General features: G+C 32.6%; 1 protein-coding gene and 1 pseudogene across 2 annotated transcripts; both read left to right on the plus strand.

Moving 5' to 3' along the window:
* The first annotated feature begins 10,867 nt into the window (after window positions 1-10,867).
* On the plus strand, window positions 10,868-12,238 carry LOC145555473 (protein PIN-LIKES 2 pseudogene; annotated as a pseudogene).
* Window positions 12,239-13,490: 1,252 nt separating this feature from the next.
* Window positions 13,491-16,986, plus strand: LOC145556546 (uncharacterized). Of its 2 annotated transcripts, XM_081618203.1 has the most exons (8): window positions 13,491-13,874; window positions 14,275-14,708; window positions 14,944-15,015; window positions 15,116-15,183; window positions 15,360-15,498; window positions 15,949-16,029; window positions 16,117-16,209; window positions 16,546-16,986. In XM_081618203.1, the coding sequence occupies exons 2-8, from the start codon at window positions 14,568-14,570 to the stop codon at window positions 16,633-16,635; spliced, it is 684 nt and encodes a 227-aa protein (XP_081474329.1). In that variant the 5' UTR covers window positions 13,491-13,874; window positions 14,275-14,567; the 3' UTR covers window positions 16,636-16,986. The 2 variants fall into 2 exon arrangements, with proteins under 2 accessions (XP_081474329.1, XP_081474330.1); XM_081618204.1 differs by lacking the exon at window positions 13,491-13,874 and having other exon boundaries at window positions 14,575-14,708; window positions 14,958-15,015.
* The last annotated feature ends 928 nt before the right edge of the window (window positions 16,987-17,914 follow it).

The following is a 17,914-nucleotide window of genomic DNA, read 5'->3' on the forward strand; positions in this document are numbered from 1 at the left end:
TTTACTGATTTCCTGTTTCCTTCTATCAAGCTGATGATATATCAACAAATTCGGCATATTAGACATAGCTAGCTCAATTAAAAGAAACAATATGAGGAAGATTGACAAGAGTATTTCGTAATCAAAAAGTATTTACAACGAATCTATGATTGGATTCCACATATGTTGATTGTCAACTACGACTTTGTGGTAAGGCAATACTCTAATTATGTTTTAGAAAGTACATTATCTTAAATAAACAAACAAAATACTGTTGCAATAACTACTAGTTCCAAATAATTAAGCCCTCCTTCCATGTGATGGATGCATCCCAATATGCCATACCGCCTTGTTCGCCGCATCTAATGAACCATTTACATCACCGATGAGGAAATTTCTTCAATAATTAAGCTTCATAATTTCTATGATTAATCTTCATATAAAATTATTAAAAATTTAAAACTCAAATATTATTTTCTTAATTACGCTAAACAAGCCGTCTATTAACTACCATCAAACTATATCGATGCAAAAAATACAAATCACATTTCAACGCGTTGAAATGTCGGCTAATATAATAAACCATGATTAACCAATATAATATCAATACTTTTGGATTGATTGCTTATACTTTCTCTTTGTATTTGGCCTATATATATATGGACCGTTCCAAAGAGATGTATGATCATAAAACATTTTAGCCTTTTCAAACTTGTTACACCAAAGTTGTTAGCATCATGGAAACTACAATTCTTTCTTCTTCAATAAGAAATTCTCTCTACTCATTTTCTCCCCTAGCCAAAACTTCAAAACACAACTCGAGAAATACCAAAAATAATGTTACAATAGTCTCAGCTCTTAGGAGGAGTAACTCTTATGAGTCTCAATATGAAGGTCGTCTAGTGGATGAAAATATGATCATTTTAAGAAAAAGGATCCACGAAATGAAGGTGGTTGAGAGAAATTACGAGCCTCCTAAGGAATGGATGGTATGGGAGAAACAAATGTACGCTCAATATGATGAGTATATATGCGCGATTTTAGGTGTGGTTCAAACTCAATTGATGAATACTCGACCAAGTGTTGCCCTTGGTGCCTTGGCTTTGCTTACGTTGAGTGTGCCTACTTCGATTCTTTTGCTTGCTTTCCACTTTACATAAGTTACTTATTATTTTATACGATCATCAAGTTTAGTAGTGATTTTTTACAAACATAGATTGAAATTCTGATTTTGAATATGTACATAACTCTGATTTAGTAGTGCTTAATACTTAGACTTGGGGTTGATTAAGCTAAGATTTTGAATGGCGACCCCTTAAGAATTAGTGACTCGTTTATTAATTTATTGTATGTACGTTTTATTTACTTAAAATAATAAGGGTTATCATTCTATATTAGATAAATGAACCTTTTTTTTTTTTTTTTTTTTTTTTTTTTTTTTTTTTTTTTTAAGAATGATGATTTAATTAAGATTAAGATTTAAGAATGATGATTTTTATTATAATTTGTTTATGCCTGAATTTATACTCGTATTATTTTCTAATTGTAATCAAGGCTAATAATAAGATTATCATTCTATATTAGATTTACTCATAAAGGATGTTATATACATCCGGGTGCACTGTTTTTGTTTTTACTTATTTTGAAGTAGTGTTAAACTCATTACCCCGTACAATATAATATAGACAACTCACATATGACTGGAGAAGAACCAAAACAGTGAATGTGTAAAATAAATTACGCCCAAGTAAATGATTATGTAAATAATAAGGAAAGAAAATAATCAATAAAATGAGAAAGAAATAGTAACACTTACTTGAAAAATCAGTTTTAATATTCAAAATAAGGTGAATACAATGAATAGCATCCTTAAAGATTACCAAGCCATAATCTATCCGAAATTACATTATTATAGACCATAAATATTAAAATTCAATTATGGAAAAAAAATAAAATAATGATTCTATGAGGCTATAAAAAACATGCCAAAGTTTGGCTTAATTCATACCAAATGATTCTTACATAATACTATACAAAATACTTAGCAGTATAATTTGATTTATTCATCCAATCAAATATAGTTCCACCATAAAAAAAATTCAAGAATAATGAGTCTACTTAACAAAGTTACATATGTACCAATTTCTATGTTACTCATTATCTTGCTAGTTCTTGATGCCCCGGTAATAGAAGCACTATTTGAAGTCGATTTACGGGTGACGAATACATTGAGCGATGGTAGAAACCTTCAAATTCATTGCAAATCAAAGGACGATGATCTAGGAGTGCACCAAGTTCCGTCGGGAGAAACTTATAAATTTAAATTCACTCCGATATTTTTTGGGGGGGACACACTATTTTTTTGTGGCTTTGTATTTGACGACTATGAGCCTGCCCAATTGCATTGGTTTAATGTTTATGATTCGGGGCCTGACTACGTAAATTGCAACGAAATATGTTGGTGGAGGGTTTATGAAACTGGCCTTTGTTTGCTCAATATGTCAACCGGACAATATGATACTTGCCTTCCTTGGCATTTTAATGGAATTTTTTGATCGATTACTCGTGCTAATGCACGAGATATTGTTAGGATTTGTACTGTACGATACAATATACTAGTGTATTATTACACATATATTAATAAAATACTTATTTTATGATACAATAATAGTTGTGATAGTTGCACTTATAAAATAGTTACGAGTTTACATAAAACACACACATGCATGCATGTAAACTAGGCTCCATTGATCCCTTTTTGATAACCTAATAACATTTTTTAAGATAGCTTTAACCATATGAAGTTATTATTCTTTATTCCACACATCGCAATTAGCAGTATACCCAAGATCGAGTAAACAAGGCCCTGGCTCTTTGATAGTCCAATTACAACTATCGGGACAACGTTCTTGATCACGTACTTGATTGTAGATATCATACCAATGCAAAGTATCATCAAACACAAAACCACAGAAAAATAATGTGTTAGGAAACAAATAATTAGGGAGGAAGTTAAATTCATAGAATTCCCCAAAATTAAGTTGGTGCACTCCAAGATCATCATCCTTGGACTTGCAATGCACTTGAAGGATTTTATTGTTTTCCAATGCGTTGTAAATTCGAAGATCTACTGCCTCATATTGGGAGATAAATATGGCAAATATTGTAAACATTATGATAATATAATGTTTAGTTTGTTTAGCCATCTTTGTTTAACGATTGTGAGATTAATGAATTGTATGAGAAAAACAAGCCTTGTTTATATAGGTGCCATATTCAAGGCTTCTAATTGATTTTATTTCCTTTGGTACGTTATTTACTTCATCTTTTTTTTACCTATACCAGATTCTTTGTAGGTAATCAATTGAATTTTAAGAGTAGATTAATTCTTAAGAGTAGACCCAATTTGCTTGATACAATGTATTATCATGTACATTGTACATATGTCACACATATATACATGGTATTATGATATGTAATTTATTACTTGAGAATAATATATATACTTCCATTCATACACAATTCAAATAATACATCTGTTTTTCTATTTTTCCGTTATTTTTCTCGTCAATTTTTTTAAAAATTGTGATATTTTCTTTTGAGTAACTATAAAGCTTCAACGTATGTAATGTATGTTGAATGTATGATCATGTAAGAAAAAATTTAGGAAGAACTTGAAAACAAGATACTAGATTAAGGCCCTATTCACTTCACCTTAAAAAATAATGTTCAGTATAAATAATTTCACTTCAGCAAAATTAATTTCAATTCAGCAAAATTAATTTCAGTTCAAATAAAATAATTTAAGTTAGGCAAAAATAATTTCAGTCCATTAAAAAAAATTTTGTTTAGTAAAAACCAGTTTTCTTTAAGAAGAAAATATAACAGAGAATCCGTAAAAATGATTTAAGTTCAGCAAAAATAATTAAAGTTCAGCAAAAATAAGGTGAAGTGAACATGCCCAATTCGTCACGACAACATATGATAAATATTTTCCTAATAATTATTTATTGACTCTCTTATGGGTCGGGTACCACCCAAGACTCTAACTGTAGTTGACATCAACAAAGCAATTGTATTTTATAATTGTTTTAACCTTTTTTTTTTTTTTTTATGCCATAATTGTCAAATTTTATATCTTTTCAATTTTGGTAAGGTCTACCATTTTTTGGTTAGTTCAATTGCATATGTTAAAATGTCAAGTAATGTATTTATCTAATTACTACGTACACAAATAAAATGAAGAAAAATTTCGGGCATTCCATAGTTTGAACACTAATAGTTTACTCCTCCCTTCAACCCTTTCCCTGGTTTATTCCGAAAACCCATATTTTTCAAGGGTTATTATGAGGTGGCATTGTATATATGTATGGGAATTGGGATTATATATCTTGACTTGTGTCATAAGTGATGTGAACATAACTGATTAACCAAATTTTGGGAATAATGTCTTGCTTAATTTTAGGAAAATTAATTAATGCATCTAATGAAACCAAATAACCAATGCATGCATTCATAGGGAAAAAAAAAAAAGAAAAAAAAAACCCAAAGTGGTCATTTGGACACTAGTTGGAGACTATAAAACTAAAAAGTGAGCTAGGTATGATTTACAAACTAACATTCCTCTTCCTAATTCCTATCCTCTTAATCTCAAAGTGTTACATACCAAAAAGTTTCATCAAATTATTACGGAGTATTAAATTAAACATGAATCAAGCCTATAGAAATGGTGTTATAATTACATTAACCATGGTAATTATGTTGTTGTGTGGAGGTATAATAGAGGCAATAGAAATTCGTGAAAAAAATCAAGTTCGAATAATTAACGAGTTAGATAGTAAGCATAATCTACAAGTTCATTGCAAATCAAAGGACGACGATCTTGGGGTGCAACAAATACCATATAACACTTACTATGAGTTTCGATTTCGAGATAGCGTATGGGATAGCACCCTTTATTTTTGTGGCTTTACATTTGATACCAACTTACGTTGGTTTGATATTTATGTTCAAAAAAGAGATCGTTGTTTGAAATGTTGGTGGAAAATTTACGAAACTGGGCCTTGTAAATTAAATTATACAACTAGTGCGGAAACTTGCTATCGTTGGGATTATAAACATCATGAGTTTAAACTCGAGGAGTTAAGGGTGTAATTGATATGGATTAGAGGTGCATTTGTGGGTTAATAAACTTGTTTTTATATTTGTTCAAACAAGTAAATCGTACAAGTAATAAATAAATGTGTTTGCTTTCTTGCTTTTTCTTTTATTTTATTTGTTTCTTTGCCCTTTTAATGACATAATGCATGACGCATTAATTCCTATACCCCGTAGTCTTGATCTAGGATGACGATCTATAACTTGCATTCTTGAATTAGTACTCCTTCTGTCCCTTAATTAGATTCTTACTTCTAGCATTTATTCCTTACATAATAGAGAGAAATAGGAATCTAATTAAGGGACGGAGGGAGTACTTAAGATTCAATATCAAATTTTGTTCATGATTTTCTTTCCCATGAGACTGCTATGTGCTATCATAACTCATGTTAAGATTTTAAAATGAATAGAAAATAACCTTGAGTGTATCTTTCGTCATCCAGGTTTGTTTTTAAATAGTGAAAAAAAATAAAATAAAAAATCAAATGTGTTCATTATTCTAGCACAAAGGTCAGAAGGAGTAACAATGACACCTAAACAATACGTAATATATCCATATACCCCTTATACATGTGTCATATAAAACTAGTAAGCATAACCTTTATTTTCCCTAAGATATATTACTTGATCTTGGATAATAAATGCATTTAATGAATATATAACTTCCCAAAGTAACTAATAGTTTAAGACTATAAAATGTGAGATACATCTTCAATTCATCTCCAAAATATCAAACAAATTAAAGTTACTCATCAAAAACTTTAATCTATCAATCATGGATAATGAAGCCTACAAAAATGTTATAATTACTTCAATCGTAATAATTTTGATGTTAATAGGTGATATTCGTACAATTGAGGCACCAAAATTGACGGAAAAAGTGCATGTTCGAATGACTAACTTATTATACAAAAAGCATGACATGCAAGTTCATTGCAAATCAAAGGACGACGATCTAGGGGTGCATAAAGTTGAATACGGTTCATACTCAGAATTTCAATTTAAGGTAAGTTTTTGGGCAGATACTCTATTCTTTTGTGGGTTTTTATTTGATGACATATTACATTGGTTTGATATATATGACGAGTAAAGAGATGCCAATATTTGTTTGGTACAATGTTGGTGGAAAGTATACGAACCTGGGCTTTGCGTGCTGCATAACTTGACCGGTAAATATGATGTTTGCTATGGTTGGAAATCTTGGAATGGTAGTCATCATAATAGTTATACAAGTATATCTTTGTAATTTTAATTTGTATCCATTAATATATAGTATGTAAAATAGCTGTCCTAAATAACCAATTGAGTGATATTAGTTCACATAAGGTTATAATTTAGTGGCAGAATTAGTACTGTTATTAAGTGTGTTCAAGATTAAAATCCGGCTTGCTCTTTGCAGTTAATCATTTCATTAACAATTTTGTTAGTTTTACATCTTTTTCACATCCAACACTATATATGTACATACTTTGATAATAATTGCGTTGGAATTTCAAGTTTATGTATGTACGCTTATTATAAAGCTCGTTTACTTTACGTATCATATCATAATTAATTAACTACAATGACTTGAATTCAGATAGAAAAACTAATCATACTCTCACTCAATTGATTATTGGATTAGGGCTTTGGCTCCCTTATATAATTCCTATAATCTAAGGGCCTATTCACTTCTACTAAATTTCAGTTTAGTTGATCAGTTCAGTTCAATTCAATTCAGCTCCAATCAGTTCGGTTCAGTTCAGCTCCTAATTTCCCTCTCTCTTAAAATATTCATTTCAGCTCTATTCTATTCAGTTCAGTTCAGCTCAGCTCCAATCAGATAATAAGTTCAGTTCAGTAAACGTGAACATACCCTAAGTAATCAAGCAATAACCCTAATTCAGCACTCCTGAATTACAATTAAAGGTTTGAATGCATGTGATTCCTAACACTAGAATAATATCGCAAGGAATACTTGAAATAGCCTTCATGCCACATCATTTTTCTTCTTATCCATCCTATTTTCTCTAAACATCATTAGTTATTATAAATCCATACATCCTACTTTCTCTAAACATCATTAGTTATTTGCCTTCAAATTAACTTCAAAAGTACCTTAAATAATTTCATTTATATATTTTTTTTCTTTTCTTAATTATTTAACATTATCGAAAATAATTAAGCAAAGGTTAGGCATATTTGACTGAGGAACCATACTATTTTCACACACATTCTAAAATTACACAATTCCTTAATTCCATGCTTATATAATACTTCGTACCAATTAAGTACCAACCCTCCTAAGGTCACGTACAACTTTAAAACTCAAAACCATAATTTTCTACAACTACGTACAATTTTTAGCAAGATGATCAATAATCAAATAAAATTACGAGGCGGTCTCATTACCGTCAATGTGTTAATAATTCTTATGTTGAACGTTATTATTAATACTAGTAAGGCAGAAGAACTCGTCGTACAAGGGTTAGGCACCGTACCACATCGTGACGCCCGAGTTGTAAACGCGTTAGCCCAAGGAAAGGAGCTAAGAGTACATTGTAGATCCAAGGAGCAAGATTATGGAAAACAAAGCTTAAAATTTGGGAAATACCAAGAATTTGAAGTTAAAGATAATACACAAGAGATATTTTGTGGATTTGAATGGGATAAAAAGGTACATACTTTTGAAATTTATAATGTCAATAAATATAAACAAGATTGTGGGGAAAGATGTTGGTGGATGATCAAAGAAACTGGTGCTTGCTTGTTTGAAATGGAGAGCAAAGCACACGTATCTTGCTTTTCTTTTAAGGATGAATAAACATTTTTTAATTTATTAGATTACTACCTATGATATGATGCTAATTAAGTAATGTATAAGTGATCCCCTTGGATATATGTTACATATCCGACGTGGTTGTATCCAACTTTCCTATTATCTTTATTAAATTTAATGAAATGTAACATGTCTTTTGTATCGAAAAATTGATGCATTAAGCACTTTTAATATCAATTATATTATGGGATACAGATGAGCGATTAGCTTACAGAATATTTATTAAAACTTGTCATGTTAGCTATGGCATAAGAATTAACTTAGAATCAAATTCAGATGAATAAATAGACAACAACGTAATGACCCGTAATGACCGGATACGTTGTAATAACTTGAAAATGATTGATGATCACGTATAATAGAAGTTGGAAACTAAACTATATACCTATTTTTTTTAATTTGGTCAAGAATGGTACAATTAATGAGAAATTAGAAGAAAGTTTCAATGACAGGACATGTCTATAAGATTTATTCTTATATCCTAATTAAGGACGTCCAAATTAAATGCTCCAATTATTATATTTTGATTTGATATAGTAGCTTCCAAACTAAGAATAGTATGAAGTGCGGCTAAAATATACATCTAGAATACAATCACAAAAACATTTAAACAGTAAAACACGCAAATTGCATAATAATCCAAATTTGTTTAAAAGTTCAAAACGAATTACACGCGCTTTTTCGACTTTTTTATATTTCAAATTGCTCTTTATGACACGGTAATACATACACTATATATACAATACAATCATCTATTAACAACATAATTCATCATATCATATAATCATTTATACACAAACTATTTCTTCAAATTCTTCAAGTTACATAAATTATGGAGACAATTACCCTATTTCAAGCATCCTCTCGTCTCCCAAGTGTTACGAAACCAACGACTTCGAATTCGTCTCTTGTTTCTCCGTCATGCACCTCGTTACCTTTGTTAAGAGCCAAACTTCCAAGGACGAGAAGAGGTTTTAGGTTTACACATACGACGAGGAACAAACAACACGATGTACATGTTTATTCGACGACTATGATTACTTCGTGTAAGAGAATGGAAAGTCAAGACTCGGGAGGTGGTGGTGGAATGGTGGATGAAGATATGATTGTGCTTCGATTGCGAATAAAGGAACTTGAAATGATGGAAAAGGGTGAAGAAGTTTGTGTTCCTTCAAATTGGTTTGAATGGGAGAAGAAACATATCATACAATTTCAAGGAGGTGTACATGGAGTAATTGGTTTTTTGCAACTTGTTTTAATGAATTCTAGACCAAGTTTAGCCCTAGGAATCATGGCTTATGGTATGTTAAGTGTTTTGTTCTCGAGTGGACTTTTAACAGCCCATATTATAGAGATAATAGAGGAAATTACAGCTAGAATTTCTCCATTTTAATTGTTAGATGATCCTATTTATTGGAATAATTCATGTACATTATTTAGTTTGTGCAAAATTTATTTTATTTTATTGTTGAACAAGCTTCTAAGTGCTTGTTTGACATTGTTTTTTGTTTTCAGTTTTCAGTTTTTTTTTAAACAAAAAACCAAAAACAGGAAACAAGAAAAAGGTGTTTTCACTTTTCTGTTGTCTGTTTTCAAAATTAGCATGATTTTAATAAGTTTGACTAATTTTTTATTCATTATATGACATATATCATACACTTTTAAAATGCAAAAAAAAACCAAAAAACTGAAAACCGCAACAATGCCAACCGACTCTAAGCTACTAGATTCCTATTTAGACACATTCTACAAGTTTGTGCAATATTCTTTACAATATATTAAAATAAACTTAATCAAAGAGACTAAGGGATATATCAGGTGGTTAGAGTTTTCTTCCTGCTATCATAGAATTTTAGAATTGATTTTTATCACTCGTCTTTGTGACCTCTAAACACAAGGAAAAGAAAAAAAGGAAAAAACTTAATAAAAGCAACAATTCTCATAACAATTAAGCTCATAATATGGACATACATTGAGATTTGAGATGATCATTTGTTTGGAATGTTTGGACTTTGAATTGGGCTAAATAGCAACATAAGTTGGCCTAGGACAAAGCCTACAAGGCCATACAACTAGAAGTAGCCATATTGCTTACGGCTACTATTTTCGCACCCGCAAACTAAGAATTAGAGTCCACTTCACAAATATAATATAAATGAGGTTCTATCCTAAAATCATATGACAATAAGAGGAGTAGCCCCTTAGCCTTATAAAGTGCTTAACTCTCTCTTCTTCAACCAATGTAAGACACTTACATAGTTACATGTGGTGATTTTTAAGAGGTCTATTCTTTAACAATCCACCTCACATGTAAGGTCTCTTTTTATATTTCACGCGAAGATATTTGGAAAAATTATTTCATATTTAAACTAAAAATTTTTTGACAAGTACACCCTTACTAAAATTGAGTGATGAAAAAAAATTTAAAATGATATCGATCCAACTATTATATATAAAAGGTTTTTAGTTAAAACTGTTTCGTATATTCTTACTTATGAGTTTATGACCTTATGAGGTTGTGATTGGTTAGACAATACCATTATATTATTAATTATTAATTATAATGGAAGCTACTCTTAATTCTTTTAGCTTAAAAGTCCCTTTTTAATGCATTTGTCCTATCATTCTTAAGCCTTTTCAAGGTTAAATAAAATGCATTAGGAATATTTCTCTGGTACTTAAATTTGAAGCAGTCCATAAAATGTTACTTGTTGTCCATTTCCTTTTAATTCAGAAAGACTTTAATTCCATTTGACTTAAAAATGTTGCTTATTATCATCTTCAACCTTAGCTTAGCTTGCTGAGCATGAATGCCCTGATAATCTGATACTTGTATTTTTTTTGTTCTCCCTTTAAAATTCTCTTTGTTATAGGAAACTTGGTCGTTTCGAAATTTTTGTAACAATTTCTAAGATGGCTGAATCATTGTTTTCTTTGAATGAGAGTTTGTATAGTGCTATAATACCATTACTAAAGCTTATCACCTTAACCTTAATTGGTGTTCTTTTAGCACATCCGAAAGCCAAACTTGTACCAAGAGCTACATTTAAGCTCCTAAGCAAGCTTGTATTTGTCCTGTTTTTGCCCTGTTTGATTTTCACCAATTTAGGCCAATCTATCACCTTTAAGAACTTCACCCTTTGGTGGTTCATCCCTTTAAATGTCGTTCTCTCAATCGTTATAGGCTCGTTCTTAGGGTACCTTGTGACCATCATATGCCGCCCTCCACCTGAATATGTCCGGTTTACTGTGATCATGACCGCGTTAGGGAACATGGGAAATCTTCCTTTAGCTATTATAACCTCGGTTTGTCATTCAAAGAATCATCCCTTTGGAAAAGATTGTGAGAAGAATGGTGTGGCTTATGCTTCTTTTGCTCAATGGGTGGCTGTTGCTCTTGTTTATACCTTTGTTTATCATATGATGGAGCCTCCTTTAGACTACTATGAGGTTGTGGAAGAAAACGATTTTGATGATGAGATTCAAGACGAGGAATATGATATGATTATTCGCGATGAAAATGAGCTAAGTATGCCACTTCTTCATGATGCAGAGTGGCCAGGGATGGATGATAAAGAAATTGATTACTCTAAGACACCCTTTGTTGCTCGAGTCTTTAATTCTTTATTGTTTGATTCCCTTAGATCACTACCCGAGTTAGGGACACTTGAAGAAGGCCAAGAAAATGATGATCTTAAATCAAGTAGGTGTTTTCCAGAGCCAAAAATGGTAAGAAAAATCAGGATTGTAGCAGAACAAACACCAATTAAGCACATTCTTAGCCCTCCAATAGTTGCTTCTTTCTTAGCTATAATTATTGGTATGGTGCCTGAGCTTAAAGGGTTTGTTTTTGGTGAGGATGCCCCTCTTTCTTTCATCACCGATAGTTTTCAATTCATGGCTAATGCAATGATGCCCTTTGCTATGCTTGTGTTGGGTGGGATGCTAGCCGAGGGTCCAGAGGAGTCTAGGCTCGGTGTAAAAACTACTGTGGGGATCATTGTCGCGAGGCTCTTGGTACTTCCTTTAGCCGGGATTGGAGTGCTTGTTTTGGCTGATAAGTTAGGTCTATTGGTTGAAGGTGATCAAATGTATAGGTTTGTGATTTTGCTGCATTATGTTACACCTAGTGCTATATTACTTGGTGCTATTGCTAGCTTAAGGGGTTTTGCAGTGCAAGAAGCCTCAGCGCTTTTGTTCTGGCAGCATGTACTTGCTGTTGTTTCAATTTCTGTGTATATTTCCGTGTTTTTTAAGTTTCTTCTCATGTCTTCGCTAATTTAAGGGTTTTTCAATTTTTGTTAGAGATATGCATGGGAGATCAGAGTTATTGAAAATATATTGATGTGATATAACTTCCGATATCTCTTATATCTCATCTCTTACAGGTTGTAAGTGACGGATTACAATTGTGACTTTTGTTGTAAAAACATATGTATGTTGTGGTGATTGTATATGACTTGTTAATATAATTATGCGTTGCTATTATCACTCTAATTGCTTACCCTTCAACTTTGATATGGTGGAGATGGCAACTTGAGGGTTTGATTAGTCCTAATTTTATATGATTTGTCACATAAGATTTGGCTTGAAAATGACGATTCCAAATCATTTTGGAAAAAGTGAGAAGCGCACAAAACAAAACCTTCATTATGGATGTATTCAATCAATGTGTATTGCTTTTGTGAGTGTTGAGCAACTAAACGTGATTTGCTATTATAAATATCCATGATTTTTTGTTGATCATCTTTTATTGGAATAAAGAAGATTATATTTCCTCAATTTGATGTTATTAGTCAAACTGTATTGTAGCTAATTTTTTTTAAATCTTTGAAGTTGGTAAAACTAATGTAAATTGGATTTGATCAAGGTTTTAGATATAATCCTCCAAGATTTTTACCAACTAATCTAGTTGACATCCACACATTTTAGTTCATGTTAGAGCAATAACAAGCCACATTTATATGCATGTCATTGTAATCGTTATTTCAACTCCGTTCAACCAACAATCAACTTCAACTAAATGCGAGCTAAGCTAGTTATACTCGTATAATTTTAACAATGTAGATAAAGGCCTTGTTTGATAATGAGATTTTTGAAAAGCTTTTAATTTATTGAGTACTATTAGAGGTTTGACCATTTAAAAACTACTCTTGTTGTTTGGTAAATAGCTTGTTAAAAGAGCCTTTTAGGGTCAAAAAGCTCTTTTATAAACAGTTATTTATCAAACACTTAGACACAATCAACTATTTACAAGTTTACAACCAGCTAGTCAAATCATTTAAAATAATGAGCTAGACAAACCAGTTAATAAAATCAGCTATATCAACCAGCTGAACACTAATTACCAAACAGGGCTAAAAAATCACTAAATAGATCAAAATTTGACATCAACAATACATAAGTATGTGACTATTATTTTCGAACGGATACAGCAACTTGAATCGAATTGGGCTAATTGACCTTAAAAGACAAGATCAAACAAATGAAAGCCCAAAAATTGGAGGAAGCAAACCGTCCACATACTCCACACCACACTTGTTGACAGGCTTGGAATCGTACGCAATGAGAATTCCAATCACAAATTCTGTTATTACATAATTCCCCTAAATTCCGTTGCTTTAAATCCAACTTTATTCAGAAAACAATTGCAGTAACACAATTATAGAAAGATTCGTTACTCGAATAATGCCTTCCTTTTTTTCCTTTCTTCTGGTTTTTGTACACTCTTATTTAACATAATAACAAGAACAACACGAAGAAGAAGATGGAGATTGTAGGAATAGTAATTTCTGGGCAAAGAAAAGAAAACTACTATTTAAGGAAAGATGGAGTATAGATAATAAAATTCAAATAATACCTTGCTTTTTTGGTTTGTTTAACATAATTTAAAGATAACTATTTCAAGAAATCATCGCTTGTAAGTCTTATTCTCTCTCTCCCCTCCCTTTAATATGCTCTTGCATGCCATTAATCTTCTCCTTCCTTCTTCATCAATCAATTTCAAAGGTGGGTTCTTTGATTTTTTTTTTTTTTTTTTTTTTTTTCTGGGTTTGTTCTGTTTTTATTCCTGTTTCCCAGAAATTTTGGATTATGAGATTAATCAAGTGAATGAGTTGTATTAGTAGCTTTGTTTCTGACATGGGTTCCTTGTAATTCCAACATATGTTTTTTGAACATTATATTGTACGAAAAAATAACTATCTCTTATTTATTGATTTTCGTGTCATATTTTTGGAAGAATTAACTTTTATGGGAGTGTTTTGTTGTTGATTTGCCCATTAATTTCTTGCTGATATGATGTTGTAAATTTAATGCAGGGATTTGCTAATGAGTTTGGGAGATTGTTGATGGAGAAGACATTTTGGGTGTCAAAATTACTTTCTTGATTAAGGAGATAATTGTGTAATGGTGGTTTAATTTATGTGGATTGAGATTAAGTTGTGAAAGTACCTTGCAAAGCTAGTTCCTTTTGGTGTTGAACAAGTTTGGGAAAAACATTGTCCTTGGAGATTTCCCTGGATGTACATATGGACATTTTGTCTGTTGATTAATGAAGTAGCACGTATTTCCTATCAAAGTAAAAAGTGTAAAAAAGACAAGAATTGTAGGTATGGAGAAAAGTTTTTCATTTGATAGGATGGATGCAAATGATGGGTCATTCCCTAGAAAATTAGCTCAGTGTAGGATTTGCCACGATGAAGATGAATCGTCGAACATGGAAGCACCTTGTGCTTGTTGCGGTAGCTTGAAGGTCGGTATAATGTCATGTTATAGTTGATTGTTGGTGTGTTCAATTGAATTTTGATTTGATCATGTGTCTTGTTACTTGTGTGTGGCTGAAGCTGTGGAAAGAAGTTCTTTTGTGTGTTTGATCATGGTCAATATATGGTGTTCTTGTGTTTTGATTTTTATAAAATGCTTTATATGCTTGTGTAATTTATGTGTTTAGATCTTCCAATCGAACCATAATGTCTCAATAATTGCAGTATGCTCACCGTAGATGTGTACAAATGTGGTGCAATCAAAAGGGTGACACTGTCTGTGAGATTTGCTTGCAGGTTCGCTCTAATCTTCTCCGATTATTTCTTGTGGTCTAGTCTTTTGGTTAACTGTCCACTATATTTAGTATTAAGTCTCTTCAATTTTATGAGGTTGCAGCCATATAAGCCTGGATATACTGCGCCACCCCCTAGATTGCCCTTTGCTGTCATTCCTGTGCGTTTGAGGTAGCTCTCATCTCTATAAAAATACATGCCAAGAGGTCTTGTTTATTGTTTATGAGAAAAATGTATATTGCTACATTGATGATGTTCCTGTATCTCTGAGATTATCCTCTAAAAGAGCAGAATTGCTGGCGCGAAGCAACTAGTAGTAAATTTAATATTCCTGCTAACTTTTGTAGGGAACCTTGGGAATTTGCAACAAGTAATCAATATAATCATCCATCAATAATTGCTGCACAGAATTTCTTCGATCATAGACTTGATGACTATACAGCTCCCACTGCAAGCATAATCTGTTGTCGGATCATTACAGTCATAGTAATCTCTCTTTCTCCTTGCTTGGTTTTTGCATATCTAAACTTGCTTGAATTGTAAGCATACTTCTGCTATCACACGAGTTTCGTTATTGAGGTTATGGAGGATCAAAATCTACATTTTACTAGCTTTAGTATGTGCTGTCTAGAATTTTGATTGTTATTTAAAATACAGCAAACTATATAATTCATGACTCAGATCCTTACCTCTACTGTCTAGCTGTTCTCCCCCGTCCTCATCTTAAATATGTAGTTAAAAAATGTCAATACAGTTATCTCCAGTGCAAATGAAATTTTTTATCTTTTCTTCTGCCACCATATTCAGTGGGTAGAGGAATGCAGTGTTTCGGAGAATATTTACACACCTTTCATGTAGTTTTTGTCTACACGGAAGAATGACAATCATTTCATGCATTGAGGATGACTGATTATGCTTTTGTTTCTTTGTAAGCAGTTTATGATTTTGGTTGTTCTACGCCATACTCTTCCAATTGTATATAGTGGTGCTGGAGAATACTCTTTTACCTTATACACAGTGAGTTACCTTCTTACTTCAGCCCTTTTACCACGGTGGTGGTGTGGATATGTCAGTATAACATTCAGATTTTTAAACTACTTGCAGTTGTTGATGCTGAGGACCATTGCTATTCTTCTGCCGATGTTTGTCATGCTTAAAGCATGCAGTATTATACGCCATCATCGGGGACACCGACAGGTCAGTGAAGTATGAAATCACTTCTTCAGTCTTTCAATTCAGATGTGAAAGCTTTGCCTTCTTTCACTCGTATGGAATATAATCTGGAGTTTGTCCATTTCCTGTTTTTTCCCTCAACTGCTGTAGATTGTACTTCAAATTTGAAACATTTCGTTGCAATCTTATATTGTTTTGTTTCAAATCTAATTCATGATGCCTTAGTAGAAAGATTATATGATCACTTCTTTGGCCATCGATCATTTCAGCACTTCTTTTGCCATGTAGAATCTGTGAGCGATAAGAAGATTGCACATACTCTTCGCGATGTAATAATTTTTTTCCTCTTTTACCCTACAGACACCTGCAGCATTTTACCACGCTTCATCAGATGAAGAAAATGAGCTAGCACAGTCGCAGATTTCAGCTCATGTTATCCGCATTCAGTAATTTACATGATGATCATCATCTGAAAGTGCAGACCCTCACTGTGGCAATTCCTCATTCACCATAACATTCATAAGCGCCTGACCAATGTCAAATCAAATGAATGATATTTGTCAAACCGAATGCACATATTCTTGGATAAAGCATGAATGGGGTTGTCAAAAGTGCTGTTGTGGTCTTGTGGAAGTCATAGAGGAAAGAAGGATGTCAATTCTTCAGCATATGACTTCATTAGAGGGAAATTGTATCTCGCGTTCAGCAAATGTAAATAGTAGTATCTCAGTATCTGTATATAAACTCATTTATAAGAAGCTCTTTAACCTCAGGCCTTTAATGGTTAGGTAAATCCGAAAATCAGGTTGGAAAAGGTTCAGCATGCAAAGTACAAGCAGTCAAGCACAAATGTTGCTTTGGCAATTGTACAACTCCAACACACCCCTGCCCCTAATTCTTCAACATTGCATGATACCTTATATTGTAGTAAGTCATTAATCTAGCTAGCTAGCGGGATGGTAAACCACCAAGAGTGGTTGAAATTAGCATTCACGCTAATCATGCATAGGGGCGTCAAGATAAGTATTTTTCTAATCATACGCGGAGATTAGAAAAAAAGGGGGATGTGTGTGAAGTGTGAGGGCTCAATAATCCACATGTGTGACTAGAACACATTCTTCATAGGCAATCGCTTCACATGTGATACATAGGCTATTGCTCGTAAAGAAAATTGGGGTTTAACTCTCGACTTCACTTTCCTTTGTTCGTAATTGGGAGGAGGCGGCTTCTAATCTGTCTCTTTTGAATTTTAGGAGGCTTGTAATTTTCCTTAATGAAGACCCCTTAAGTTTGGAACTTCGGATAGTGGCCATAGTGCAAGTTATACTCATTCATGGTTGTTTATCAGATACAATATCAACTCGGTCTAAATCAAATCCAATCCAATCTATAATTGTCGCATTTTATACCATATATGTTATGACTTAAACCCTATGTAAAAATCAAATGAAGAAAACATGTCAATTTACTACGAGTACAACCAAAAACCCGATACCATATAAAGAAAAAGGCAGAACCCAAACAAAAAGCTCACTAGTCTACTACATCAGAACAAATTTTAGTTACCCAAAACTTAAATCTCTCTTGGCTGAAGTATTAAAAATGCTACAACGCCGCATCGGAGCAGCCGCCATTTTCGCCGCCCATCGTTTTTCAGCGGCGGCTGAGGCTTTATCGGCGGAATCTTCCGGCAAGAAAACCACCGTAACCCCAGCAACAGAGGCTTTGA

Source organism: Chenopodium album, chromosome 8 (genome assembly GCF_948465745.1).
Source record: "Chenopodium album chromosome 8, dcCheAlbu1.1, whole genome shotgun sequence".
Lineage (NCBI taxonomy): Eukaryota > Viridiplantae > Streptophyta > Magnoliopsida > Caryophyllales > Amaranthaceae > Chenopodium > Chenopodium album.

What these genes read in the sequence shown, in the direction of transcription:
- LOC145556546 (XM_081618203.1), top strand. Translation starts at nt 14,568, where the DNA reads ATGGAGAAAAGTTTTTCATTTGATAGGATGGATGCAAATGATGGGTCA. An exon ending in CTTGTTGCGGTAGCTTGAAG is followed by an intron (nt 14,709 to 14,943) that starts GTCGGTATAATG and finishes CAATAATTGCAG; the next exon opens with TATGCTCACCGTAGATGTGT. An exon ending in GTCGGATCATTACAGTCATA is followed by an intron (nt 15,499 to 15,948) that starts GTAATCTCTCTT and finishes CTTTGTAAGCAG; the next exon opens with TTTATGATTTTGGTTGTTCT.